Source organism: Rhamphochromis sp. 'chilingali' (assembly GCF_963969265.1).
Source record: "Rhamphochromis sp. 'chilingali' genome assembly, chromosome: 5".
NCBI lineage: Eukaryota > Metazoa > Chordata > Actinopteri > Cichliformes > Cichlidae > Rhamphochromis > Rhamphochromis sp. 'chilingali'.
In genome coordinates this window covers 18,421,431-18,434,934 of record NC_137932.1, presented here as the reverse complement: position 1 = coordinate 18,434,934, position 13,504 = coordinate 18,421,431, and the positions used below count along the sequence as shown (strand labels likewise).

At 40.4% G+C, this 13,504-nt stretch overlaps 1 protein-coding gene across 1 annotated transcript in view; it reads right to left on the bottom strand.

Annotated features, from left to right (window-relative positions):
- Positions 1-12,026, bottom strand: part of map3k5 (mitogen-activated protein kinase kinase kinase 5) — an 86,494-nt gene extending 74,468 nt beyond the window's left edge. The window contains exon 1 of the mRNA XM_080883737.1: positions 11,060-12,026. Within this exon, the coding sequence (XP_080739863.1) occupies positions 11,060-11,486 (427 nt within the window). The 5' untranslated portion in view covers positions 11,487-12,026. The remainder of the gene's footprint in view (positions 1-11,059) is intronic.
- Between the last annotated feature and the right edge of the window lie 1,478 nt (positions 12,027-13,504).

Sequence of the window (13,504 nt, the reverse complement as noted above, 5' to 3'; positions counted from 1 at the left end):
TATGGGTGTAATTAGACATTACACAGAGTCTGAAGAAAACTAAGCTATCGACCAGCTCCTATCTGACTGTGCTGGTTAGTGGTCTTACATGCATCTTTGCTGAGTAATCGAGAGATTTCAGAGTTGAAGTGCAGGTGTAAAAAATCAGCTTTAAAAGTGATGCACAATTCCAGGTAGTAACAAGGCAGTGCAAGTTAGTTCCTTAGGGTGTCTCCATTACTCACATGGAATAAAATTTTTACAAGTTTATTTTTATTTTTTTGTTTATTCTTGCAGGAGAATACAGAAAAACTGCCTTTTTTCCTCAAAATAAACCCCTAATACTGGTGAAAAAAGACCATTCAAGTCTTTCTGCTAAGCTTTTCTGTTTACAAATACATTTCTTCTCCCACAGGAGAATATGGGACATATGAATGGATATTCAGTCATCTGACACCTCACCTAGCAGCGAGAGATTAATGTTCCCTTTATTTTTAGACCCATGTGCTTGAAAGAAACAACCCAGAAAAAAAGATCATGATGCAGGAAATGAGACCCGCCTGCCAGTCGCACGACTCTCCTGGCAGTCAGCTCCTCTTTACCTTTGCTCCACTTTGTTGCCTTTTCACTCACTGAGATATTTTACAAACCACAGTGCAATGGCCCCCGAAGGGAAAACAGCTGAGAACAGAATGTGAATTCATCTACCGCTGACAAGCACGCTGGGAGAGACCTGTGCTGCAGTGCAAGCTGTCCCGACATGCCTACCTGATGTACTTCCTTGCTGTTGTTCAGTGAAACAGAATCATGTTATTGTCTGGTAAGCAATTCCACTTTATCTCACTTGCTTCGCGTGACAGGACTGAGGAACTGTTGTGGTTGTTTGCAGAGTGTTGCATGGAAATAAAACGGCACCAGGGAGAAATTAGTGTATAAATACACCTGAAGACCTGGAAAAGTGAACTAGATAAGAAATTTTCCATCTGAAACAGCAGAAACATCAGACACCAGCACGACTGATAAACATTTCCTGACATGATTTCTTGGTATTTTTAGACCTATTCTTGAAAATGTTAAGGGTTCCTGCATTTTTTCCTTTTTTAAACTGGAGATATCAGGGGTATGACATCACATGTACTGGTTTTGAAGGACTGGAAGGAAACTTTAAAACCTTTTGGGTGCATACTGAGATACTTTGTCTAATTTCACATGGGCCACTATTATTTTATGCAAATATTCATGCACAATGCCTTTATACAATTAAAAAAAAGAAAAAAGACAAATTTAACCCAGCAGCTGCCCACTTCGCCTGTTGTTACATGAAGTTGCTGAATGTTATTTACTTTCTACGGTGTCTGGTAGTCACTTCACTGCTAATCGATGCCTGTGTGGAAACCCCTTAAGACTCATTGGAAGTAGTAACATTCATTAGTGTTGGTTTCAGTTGTGTTTAGATATTAATCGTGGATGTGCAATGTGGTTTCCAGTGTTTGTTTACCCAAGACCAGTGTTAAGGTTTAGCCAGCTACAGGTCATCACAACTAAGCCTTCAGTAGTGATTAATCATGTTCAGCTGTGGCTTTGCAGTGACTGCTGAATGGTAACGGGCTGAGCGTCAGTTCTCAAAGTAAAAATGCCTTGTTGATGCCAGAGGTCAGAGGAGAACAGCCAGACTTCTATAAGCTGATAGGAAGGCAACAGGAACTCATATAACGACTTGTTACGACAAAAGTCTGCAGAAGAGCATCTTTGAATGCACAGCACAGAAAACCGAGGCTACAATTTGCATGAATTCAACAAAATTGGAGCACAGAATATTGAAAAAAAATTATCTGATCTGAGGAGTCAGTATTTCTGCTACACCATTCAGATGTTAGGGTCAGAATCAGGTGTAAATAACAAAAAAAGCACAGATCCATCTTGTTTTGTATCAACAGTTGGTTGATTAGAGCAGGGCGATAGGACCAAAAATATTTATCACGATATACAGTTGAAAATTTGCGATAACGATATAACTGACGATTTAATTGACACTAGACAAAGTACTTTACGACTCCACGACTTTATTAGTGTAAAAAAACCAAAACATCAATGTATTTTCACTTAAACAAGCAGCTGTTTTTATGTGCATTAAAGTTATATAAAAATTTAACAGTGCAAATGCAAATTCCTTGCTGACAGTTTAACCAAAAGGCATTTCCAGTGGAAATTGGCCGACATATCCTCAGCATAACCATGTATAATATCCACAAAACTTAAAAAGAGGTTATACACACACAACACGGTAATATTATGTTGAAGCACAGTACGTATCACTCCGCGAGGCGCCTGCCTACGATAGCCGTAATGCTCCAACAATCCATCAAGCGGTGCGGGTTCGTAGCTTAGCAAAGTCGTACTGAAACATTTGACAGATTTTCGAGCGCCGTGTACGACATAAAATCGTTTCGAGGTCAGTAAACACAACCAGAATTCATACATAAGGCACACGGGATTTATAAGGGGCACTGTTGATTTTCAGAAAAATCAAAGGATTGATTTTAAGTGTGCGGTATTTTCCAAAAAACACGGTAATAACGACGGCCCGCTAGCATGCTCTACCAGAAATAATGCTTTGTTGTGTATCTGACGGACCAAAGCTAAGTTCCACACCACTGAAGTTGCAGTATTTTTACAAACCAGTTCTGGTTTATCTGTTTCATTCAACAATCCGCTTTTGCCCTTCTTATTCTCTATCGCCGTCATGTGCTAATGAAAACAAAGGCACTGCGCATGCGTGTTTTACCCATATTCTATCGCCATATTTCATTTTCTTATCGTTGCCCAACATTATACCGGTATTACCGTGAACGGTATGATATGGCCCAGCCCTACACTGCATAATATAAAATAATAAGAAAATGATATTAAAATATAAAGACTTCAAGTAATTTTTCTTGTAAGATGTAGGTGGCATCCTCGAGCTAGACTAGATATGAAATTCAAACTAAATATGGAAATTAAAAAAAAACTTTACCGTTGTCTTTACAGAAACACCTCTTGACTCTAATATATGCGCACAATTTTTTTTGTTTTTTTTTTAAACTGCCAACAAAAACTATTTTCTTTTACGCAAAAACACCCATGCAGTTTTGCATACATGCTGTGACCTTTGCGGTGGGTATGCAGAATCAAAACAAACCAGACAAAAGCTGCATACTGCATGTGAGAAAAGCAACTGCAAGCTCTTAGGCTGTTCACTGCCTTATCATGATACTCAAACTGATAAGACAGAGTTCCCTGTCACGCACCATTGGTTTCTAAAGACAACCCTACCCACTCCTGCTGCATTTCACCTCAAATGAACCCTGATGAATCCAAATGGGAGCTTTGATATTCGGCTACTCCACCTCCTGTCCTATTTCTGGTGATCACTTCTGAGATATAAGCAGGATTTTATACAGCACTTACACTTATTCCAGCTGATAATACTGCATAGAAGGATGTGGGGTATAGTCATTGTCATGCATGTAAAGAAGAAGCTGCTTTTGATTCTGAACTAGCCTTTCCTTCCTTCCTTGAAAAGAAAAGAAAAAAACTTGTTAAAAAGCATTTGCACTTCTGCCTGGAATCTCCCACAGAGGTGAAGGCAGTCCTCCCCAGAGGCCAGCAAATGGCCCCTAGGCTAATTCCTCCTAACCTTGTGCCGCCTAACCTCTGAAAAGCAGCCAACCACTAGCGTAAACAGAAGGGAAGATAAACAACTTAGCAAAGGGCCAGCTGATGGGATTTCAGGGCAGTGCGGATTCACAGTCAGGAATCTTGAGTGTACATTCTTGTGCTGGATAAGAGACAGTGTCTGCTGGCGCCCGGCAGTGTTGACACTGGACAAAGCTGGACGTCACCCATTGTGCAAGGATTGCATCTGTGCTCCATTTCCGTCCACTTTTTCAGACTACAGTTTGCTTACAGTTTGCTTTGCTAGTTACAGTAGTTCACCAAATAGCCATGTGAGAAGCATTTCCTATTTTGTGACTTTACACTGCTGAACAACACTATCATAAGACCAGGTCACCTCATTGTTCGCTGCTTGTTGTTCACTTCTGCTAATGTTTATTACTGACATTTAAACGATTAATCAATAACTCTAATAAACATTAACTTTTAACAGAACAAATCAAGATTGAGGATTTGCTATGCAGTGGTGTTTACATTTGCCTGCTATGTTAAAGCTTCCTGGTTTGAGACTAGGAGGAGGATTGGTTTCGACACCACGAGACATTTACAATAATACAAACAATATCAGCAACAAAACTGTTTGCAGTTCTTACAATAACATAACTGTAAGAAAGAAATGGTTTGTGTTTGTGTACCAGAGGCCCGGGGGTTTGAGGGTTCTGTGCAGTAACTTCGCTGTTTTTAGTGCCTGGAATCTGCTGGAGCCACTGTTCCAGAGTTACAGCTCCTACTCCTACTGCTGCTACTACCACCGGGACCACCTTCCACATCTGCTCCAGCTGATCCTTCAGCTCCTGCTACCTCCACTCTGTTTTATCATGCTCCTTCTTTCTGATGTTTCCTTCTGCTGGGATTGCCACATCTATCACAACTGCAGTTTTCTGCTTCTTGTCAGCCATCACTGTAGCTGCTTGGCTGGCATGCAACTGTCTGAATTTTACTTAAAGTTTGCATTATTAGGGGCAAGTCTGATTTGGCCATGTTTGTGGCATTGATGCATTTTGGAGCGTTGTAATGGATATGTCTGACAAATGATGTCTTCTTTATGTTATGGCAGAATGTTTTTTTTTTTTTTAACTTGGACTAATTTGCAAGTAGATGTTAGGATTTTCATTGGGAGTGGCCAGGATGGACAAGATTAGAAATGAGTCCATCAGAGGGACAAAGTTAGAGAGCGGTTGGACATGTGCAGAGGAGGGATAGTGGATATACTGGACAAAGGATGTTGGAAATGGAGCTGCCAGGCAAGAGGAAAAGAAGAAGACCACAGAGAATATTCATGGATGGACTGAAGGAGGACATGCAGAGAGTTGGTGTGACAGACAGGGTGAAATGGAGGCCGACGATTTGTTGTGGTGACCCCTAAATGGAGCAGCCAACAGAAAAGGAAGAAGCAGTTTTACAGTTTATGAATGCTAACAATACTACCTCATGTTAACTGTATAACTTAGTATTCCACCTTCTCATCCAAATGTGGTTATCTCTACCTTTTACAGAAAGTCTATAATTTGTAGATGCTAAGGTACTTTCTGTTTTTTTTTTCAACCTCATTCACCTTGGTGCTCCATTATATACTCCTCTTCTCAATACTACTACATTGTAAACTGGGCAGCATGAAAACAATTTGTGAGCTAGATCTGCGTTGGCTGAGTGGTGCTGTGTGTGTGTGTGTGTAATGGAGTGGTAAGCAAACACTCAGGTTCAGGTAGAGCAGCTTTTAAAGTGCTCAGGAATTGTTCACAAATTCAATGTGCACCCTATAAATGACACAGTGGTTTAGTGTAATGATCAACAAGAGGGATAAAGCTCTACATACCACAGCTATGACCCAGCACACAAACACACGAACAGGTGCGCCATTTGATCCCTGGCAAATACTACAGTATTAACTGCTGCACTTTCAACACTGTAAAAAGTGTTTCGAAACAGGACGCATCAAGTTGTCGCACTGCTGCCAAGCAGTCGCTGCTCAACAAACTGAGTTAAAAACATAAAACGAGTTTCTGATTCCAAAACAGATGATCAGAGTTTAGCATGTGCGTGAGTAGAGAAAGAAAGCCATCATCCATGAAGCTCAGATACTATGAATCACCATGGCAACAGATAAATAAAGAGCAGAGACTTCATTTTATTCCAGTGGACCGAGGAATATGAACACGTGTCAGCATGGGCTGCGATTTTTATTTGAAAAACGGGACTTTTAATCAGCTTGGGCCACTCTGCCAACGTTATACATGAGTAAGAATTTGATATAAAATATATAATTTATTTATACTGTCTGTGATAGTCCTTTACTCAATTTGATTTTTTTTTTTTATTGGATGAAACTGAAATCCTCATTTTGTCATTTAATTATTAAATCTAATAATTCAGGTGTAATTTGACACAAAGAAAAGGTATGTGACTGGAGATATGGAGAAACAGAGACACAGTTTAGTGATGGACATGTGATATTTGTTACCCAGATTGCTATAGACAATCCACCCGCAAGTCAGTCTTTATTAAATAAAAACTGTTTTTGCAGCAGTCTACGGCCACTGCATTTTCTCAGTAATTCAGGGAAGTTTAAACCTGATTTCTCATAAAGAATTTCATTATTTCTGCCATTACCGGATAAAAATGCTTAATGAGATTTACAGAAAACCTCTGCTTTAATGCTCCCCAATTTAACCATTTCTAATTTGATCTAATATGAGCCATCACTCATAGATAATGCCTCTCTTATAGATGTAGCAGAGGTGTTTTACTCAGTTCCTGGCAGCCTAATATTACAAATTCACATTTTTTTAATGAATGACTTACCGATAAATCTTTACAAACATGTTATAAGAAATGTCTCAGCTTTTGTAGACTCTGGTCTCATAAATTTAAGATATTTTAGTATTGTTTTAGAAGGTTGAAAGATTTTAAATCAAGAATGTTTGCTGATCTTTTACATATATTTTTGGTTTGATGTGTTTGTGAGACTGATTTAGGCAATTTTCAGTAGAAAACATGTCCAAGTTCAGATTTTGAATTTGTTGTTTGACATAATTTAATGACTGAATCTGAAACTATTTTACTCACAGTCAGAATGTCTGAAGCCAGCATTTAAAAAGTAACTTTAAAATACATTTAGTTTTGCTTTAGTCATTTCAGCCTCAACTTTACGCAGATATTCACATCACCGCCAAGGTCCAACTGTGACAGTCATTTTTCCATCAGTGTGACTGATTACAACACAGAAATGAGTCAGAAACATGGAGACTATAAGTGCTACAGGATTCTCATAATTAATCTGCAATATGATCGCTGTCTCTGTACTTATTGATTATAAAAGCAGTCGTGTAATTTACATAGAATGGTGAAGAAACATCTAACCGACGTTTCAGTGTTTGTAAAAATGGAAACTCCTGTCAAATAATTTGCTTCACTCTGAGCTTTGATAGCGACTTTATGTATGAAGAAATGAATCGGAGTATCAGCAGATGGTTCAGGTACGGGAGGGGAGGAAGAGTCAGAGAGAAACAGAAGAAAACCTGCCAGCGAGCAAGTGGCATTCTTAGAGTTTGTCACCCAGTTGACTGACTCAGAGTTTAAGTTGAACTACCTTCTGAAACAGAAAACTCTTGTCTCAGGGTGAGCAGCCTCAGAGTCCTTAGCTAAAGCTTCTTTCACTTCAGCCTCTGCCAAAGATATCAAGAGAGAAACAACTCAAGCACTGAATCCTGATGACTTTGTGTCTCAAGTATAAGATGGGCCATCACTGAGGCTGGTACTCCAGACTGGGGGCTGAGAATCAGGCTAATCACAAAAAATAAATAAATAAAGGAAACACATTCCCTGAAGTCTGATATACGCATCCTGTCAAAAGGACAGATGAAGATTATCTCATGGGCTAAGGGAAAGCATATATTTAAAAACAACAACCGGGAACTGAGAAAACATAAAAAAGATACAGATAAAGACTGTTTTTTTTTTGTTTTTTTTTTAATTTAAGATGTTTTAAATAAGTTATTCAATTTTCAACAGCCTCAATTAGCTGACAGAAATGTACACATTTGTTTGGATAGAATTAATGGTCTAAATTCTAAAACCATTCAAGTGAAAACTCATATCCACCCATCTACAGCATAGCTACTCAGGAGAGGCAGTGGGATGAGAAACATGGCAGTGAGGGCATACCTGCTTCTTTTTTGCGATAGTTATAATAATAATAAAAGTTGTGTGTATATCAAAATCAGCAGGATGATGAAGTATGAATTTTTGCTTCACATTTTACTTCTCTGATTTTGTCCTTTCTGTAATTATTAGTTACTTGTGCCCAATTATCTGCTAACATGCTGTATTTTTTTTTATTTTTTTTATTTTAGATTAAATGACATTTGCTGCTTAATTTCACACTTGGCTCAAAATTGACATCTTATAAAGGAATATGACACATAATACAAATGATTTACTGAAAATGTAATTCAGCGTTTTCTACACAGATGTTAGTTTGTAAGATTTCATGTGTATTTGGAATTTTTTTTTATGTTTATTTTTGTAACCAACTGAGAAAACAACGTAATCTGTGATCAGTTTACTAGCAGACAACGTGCTCTCTATTATTTTAAAAGTCCGATCACTGCTGGCAAACCAACCTTGGCCCTTCCCTCCTGTGTTTTACCTACAGACTGGCTCACTGGCCAGGTTGAACTCAATATTAATTAGTTGCTTCTCCAGAGAGGCTTCTGTCACACAGTTGGATGCACTCCAACTCCACTCTCTTGCACTGCAAATGGCCTTGCTCTGCTTTGGAGATCTGCTGTGAAATTTACTGCGGATGCAGAGCAGAACAAGGACCACTATAATCTCGTATAGTTCCGTGACAAATTCCACACATACAGTAAGTATCTGAATTTTGAAAACACTGATAGGTACATATGTAATCTATTCACATCTTACTCATGTTTTTTTTTCCTCCCCCCACTTATGTTGGTTAATATCATGTGATCAGTGGTGTGAGTAAGATAGGCACAGCTACACAAATCTGACTTCAAATCTGAATTCTGACTCCATGAATAACTGGGCTGTAGTGACCAAAATTCCCAGTGATAAGATACGGTTAGCTATCACTGTTGCCAAACTTTTGCATCTACACTTCCTGTGTTTCATGTCCTGAGGGTTTCACAATCAGACTCTGCCATCTTTCAACCAAATACCCTCTTTGTCCACAGCATCATGCGGGGAGGACATGTAAGGACAGTCAGGAACAGCTTTTCATTGTATCAGAAGCAGACAAATGACAGAAACCAACAAGCTCACTCAAGTTTTTTGTTTCCGGTCTTTCATCTGCAGGAGGATAATGAAGAAGTGGTGTGTGAGTGAACAGATATAGCAATGTGTGTCTGGGAAAATGCCACAGCCCTCCCCTGTGTATTATGAGAAAATTCCACGGTAGCTCAGAGGAAAAAGACCAAACAAAACACTGGGAACATGATGTGTTTGTACAGCCAAAAATATGAGAAGCAAGAAGCATGTCGAGCATGGAACAAACAATACACCTGTCTGCCTTCACTAGTAGGCTCTGATGTTGGCAATATAAGTGCTGTTACTGCAACTAAATATGGTTAATTCAGCTCTATCTATATCAGTTTATAATCACTACATTGCTATAGTTGGATAAAAATGTTATTAAATATACTTTTTCTATGCTACTTTTTGCATAATATTAAGAATTTGTTACATTTTAACTCTAAATTTTGCACAATTATAATATGTTCATAAGCACCTTGGTGGGGTTGCTGACCTTGTGTCCTGATTTTCATTACTTTTTGACAGTTGTTGCTAAGATTTGTGAGGCGGCTGGGTAGTGCATCGTTTAACACACTCTCCCTTAGCTTGGCGTGTCCTTCTACAGTGCAAACATATTATTGTTGGGTTGAACTGGTTGGGAACTTGTTGGGTCTAAACTGGTCATAGGTGTGGATTTAAGTACAAATGGGAGTGGAATTGTGACCTGGCCAGTTACCCGCCTCTCACCAAATGTCAGCCAGGATTGGCTCCAGCTCCCTGTGAGCTTAGCTGGATGAGTGGTTAAGAAAATAGATGGACCTTTAATTAGTGACTTCTAACCACTGTGACCTTAGAATTGATGCTTTTGTTTTAAAAAAATATAGTTTTTTTACCCAGTGACTTAATCTTAGTTTTGTTACTGTTAACACTGATGCAATTACCATTAATAAAACAGATATTTTCTTTTAGGAATTTTCTAGGTCTTTTATAATAAGGAAAAAAACCTGCATACTGCATATTGACTTTTATATATGTTGATCTTTTTATAGCTCCTGTCAGGTAAACTCTTTTTACTATATTAATAACGAGTCAAGCAATGATTGTGTCTTTAGGCTACCAGAGTTTGACAGTAACCCCCCTCAAAAAGAAAAAAAAAAGAAAAACCCAAAACAAAATTAGCATCATTTGCAGAGATGCCACTGTTTGAAAGGCTTTGATGTGTCACACTGTTTTATATTTACAATATCTGCTGAACACGTACTGATACAATCTTAATGAAATGCAAACACTGGCTGCTGTTTCTGGCTCTCAAACAGAGAGATCAGCCATGTGCATTATAGTTTTGTTTTTCATGACTTAACCAAACCTTTTCAGTAGTATTTAGAGCCAACTGCTACATATACAACATGAATTAGAGATGGAAAGTGCTTTCTATCAAGGGATTCAAGTTAGCAGATTCCAGTGGAAAGACCAGGCTTGTGGCTCAAACTGTGACACTGAAGCACAATGCCGAACCCCACAATGGAAGAGGGGAAACTAGCCATAGGAGGGGGAACTCTAGCAATAATCCCCACATTAGTGGAGCAAATGATACAACTTCTCAGCAACTATTGTTCAATGAGTTCCAGCTTTGTTCATTTAAGTATACATACCACTGTGATCTAAAGGAAGCAACATCAAGCCATGACATGCAGAGCAATGGGATGTATTTAGGGAGTCCAGAGCAACCTGTCCTGCAGGCACAGTTTCCAACAACAGAGGTGATGCAGTAAACGTGATTTTAGAGCCCCTGAAAGGAATTTAGGGGAGAGGTTCTTGTGCTACTCTTTCATGAATTAAATGCCATTCCTGGGTCACTGAGCTTTAGTGAGGTCCACTGTGGCTTAATCATTATAATGGAGAGCAAAGATTAAGCCGAAAAAATCAATTTAGAGGATTGATCTAAAATCCTAACAGGCTGCCGTTAAGGCTAAAAATGACCTCATCTAATAATCACGTAATAATCACTTTTATAAAATGTTTGTCTTCTCACTTGCTGAGGGCGGTTTGGGAAGCTTGTTGTGGGTGGATGTGGAAAGATTTATAAGCCTTTCTTCACTTGACTCACCTGCGTTGTAGAACCTGTCCAGCACGGCGGTCTCCCCGAAATCCAGTTTACCAAAGTTCACTGTCTCTAGCTTGCTGCCCACAGACTCGCAAGCGTCCTTCAGACACTGCAGGGCCATGCTCTCATGATTATTCTGTTGGCTGGCCTCTCCGTTCACCACATAGGCCACTGTCACCGGCCTGCTTTTGCAAGACTTTCCGGTGGACAGCAACCCTCCGGTGTCCAAAGGGCAGCTCCCGGAGATCGGGCTAAGTCCCCCACCTCCAGCCCCGGAATCATGCCAAAAAGTCCCGGCTGCGGGGATTCCACAGGCACCACCACCACCACTGCTGTTGACGCTTGTATTTTCCCCGCTGAGGTTCTCTCTGCCGGGGCCAGCACCAAAGGAAGGTACCGCTAAAGAGATCCCGTCCTGGTCTTGATTCATCTTTCTTCAAGTGTCTTTTTAAAGTGGGGATTTCGATGAGTGGCTTCTCCACCAGTCCTCCATGGAGAGCCAGCGTTACGCACGGCGGTTACCCATGGAGCCTCTGCAAAGGCACGACGTGCAACTCTGCTCCTTCCACACAGGTAAACAGTCTGTTAGGAGCAGAGGTGCAGCTTCACATCATGCTGCATGACTGCCATTGATTGCACGCTTGCAAAACACGCGAATAGGGGCTGCAGGTGGACCGAAGTCACGACGATATCCGAAGAGAAAACACAGGAGGAAAAGCCACCAAATCCGCGCATTCCGTCTCAGCCGTCGCAACAAATTCACATACTTCTCAAAGTTGAGCAACACAGCCACTGTTAGTGCAGCAACGCCCACGGGATCCACAAATGTCACACCGAGTCCAACTTAAGCTCACTTTAAATCCTCCGATCAGCGCAACGTCTTCTCAGCGCTGAAAAGAGAAAGCACACCGCGCACGCAGTCAAGTTTCCACTGTTATCTTCGAGGCCAGACTCACGCTCTGGGCGGAGAGACGATACTCGGAGCCTGGGTTAGTGGGGCGGGGACACGATGACCATATGTGGAGTTGTGTACTTCAGAAAGGGAGGAGTCCCTTCGAAAAACAAAAAACAAAAAACAAACAAAACCGCCCAAACGTCTCTGTGAGTCATCTGGAGCGAAGGTAAAAATGAATAGGTGATTAATTTATCAGCTTTTCCCGAAAATGATGAACATGGGGAATTAGAGATCGCAATCTAGAACAAAAACACCCATTTAGGACACCAATCTCCGTAATGACTACATTGTTTTTGTCGGAGCTGTGAGTTGGAAGTATTTCATAATCCTGCAAACTAATTGCGTCGGTTTTGCACATTAATCTTCTGACCCACATGGATTAGGCCCCACGGTGAAAAATAGACTAGAATAGAATAGAATAGAATTCAACTTTATTGTCATTGCACATGCACAGGTACAGGGCAACGAAATGCAGTTTGCATCCATCCAGAAGTGCTTTAGTGATATAGATATATTACAATATATATTAGCAATAATATAGATATGTGAGTATATTACAGAAATGGGTCTATTATGGAATGTTATAATGTACACGGTATGAAGTATGTTGTGAATATTCTATAACTATAAGTATGTACAGGCTGTAGTGAGTACAAGCTATGTACAGGATATGAACAGGATATAAATATGAAAAACTATGCAGAATATGAAATAAATAACTTTACAGAATCTGGGATATACAGCTATACAGAAATGGGAACTATGCAAGTTGTAAACAGTTGTAGGGTTAAAAATGATCGTATGTACAGAATGATTATTTACACAGAGCTATACAGTAGTGCAGTTAAGATAAGTGAGGGTGTAGATAGTTTCTACAGAGGCTATATAAAGTGCTAGTGGTTGTGAGTGGTGGTTCAGTCCATGTTATTATTGTGTTTGAGGGTACAGTTGTCCATTGTGGGTGTGTGTATGTTCAGTCCATGAGTTTAACGTGGGTCAGATGTCAGGAGGCAGAGTTCAGGAGTCTGACAGCTGTGGGGAAGAAGCTGTTCTGGTACCTGGTGGTCTTAGTCCGGAGGCTCCTGTGGCGCCTCCCAGAGGGCAGGAGGGTGAAGAGTCCATGTGATGGGTGACTGGGGTCTTTGATGATTTTCCCAGCCCTTTTCAGACACCGCTTCCTGTAGATGTCTTTTATGGCAGGAAGTGGTGCTCCGGCGATGCGCTGGGCAGTTTTCACGACCCTCTGCAACGCCTTCCGGTCCGAGGCAGAGCAGTTCCCGTACCAGACTGTTATACAGTTGGTCAGGATGCTCTCGATGGTGCAGCGATAGAAGTTCACCAGGATGTCTGAGGACAGGTGGTTCTTCCTCAGAGTCCTCAAGAAGAAGAGGCGCTGGTGAGCCTTCTTGACCAGCTTGGAGCAGTTGGAGCAGAGGTGAGATCCTCGGAGATGTGGACTCCCAGGAACTTGAAGCTGCTCACACGCTCCACAG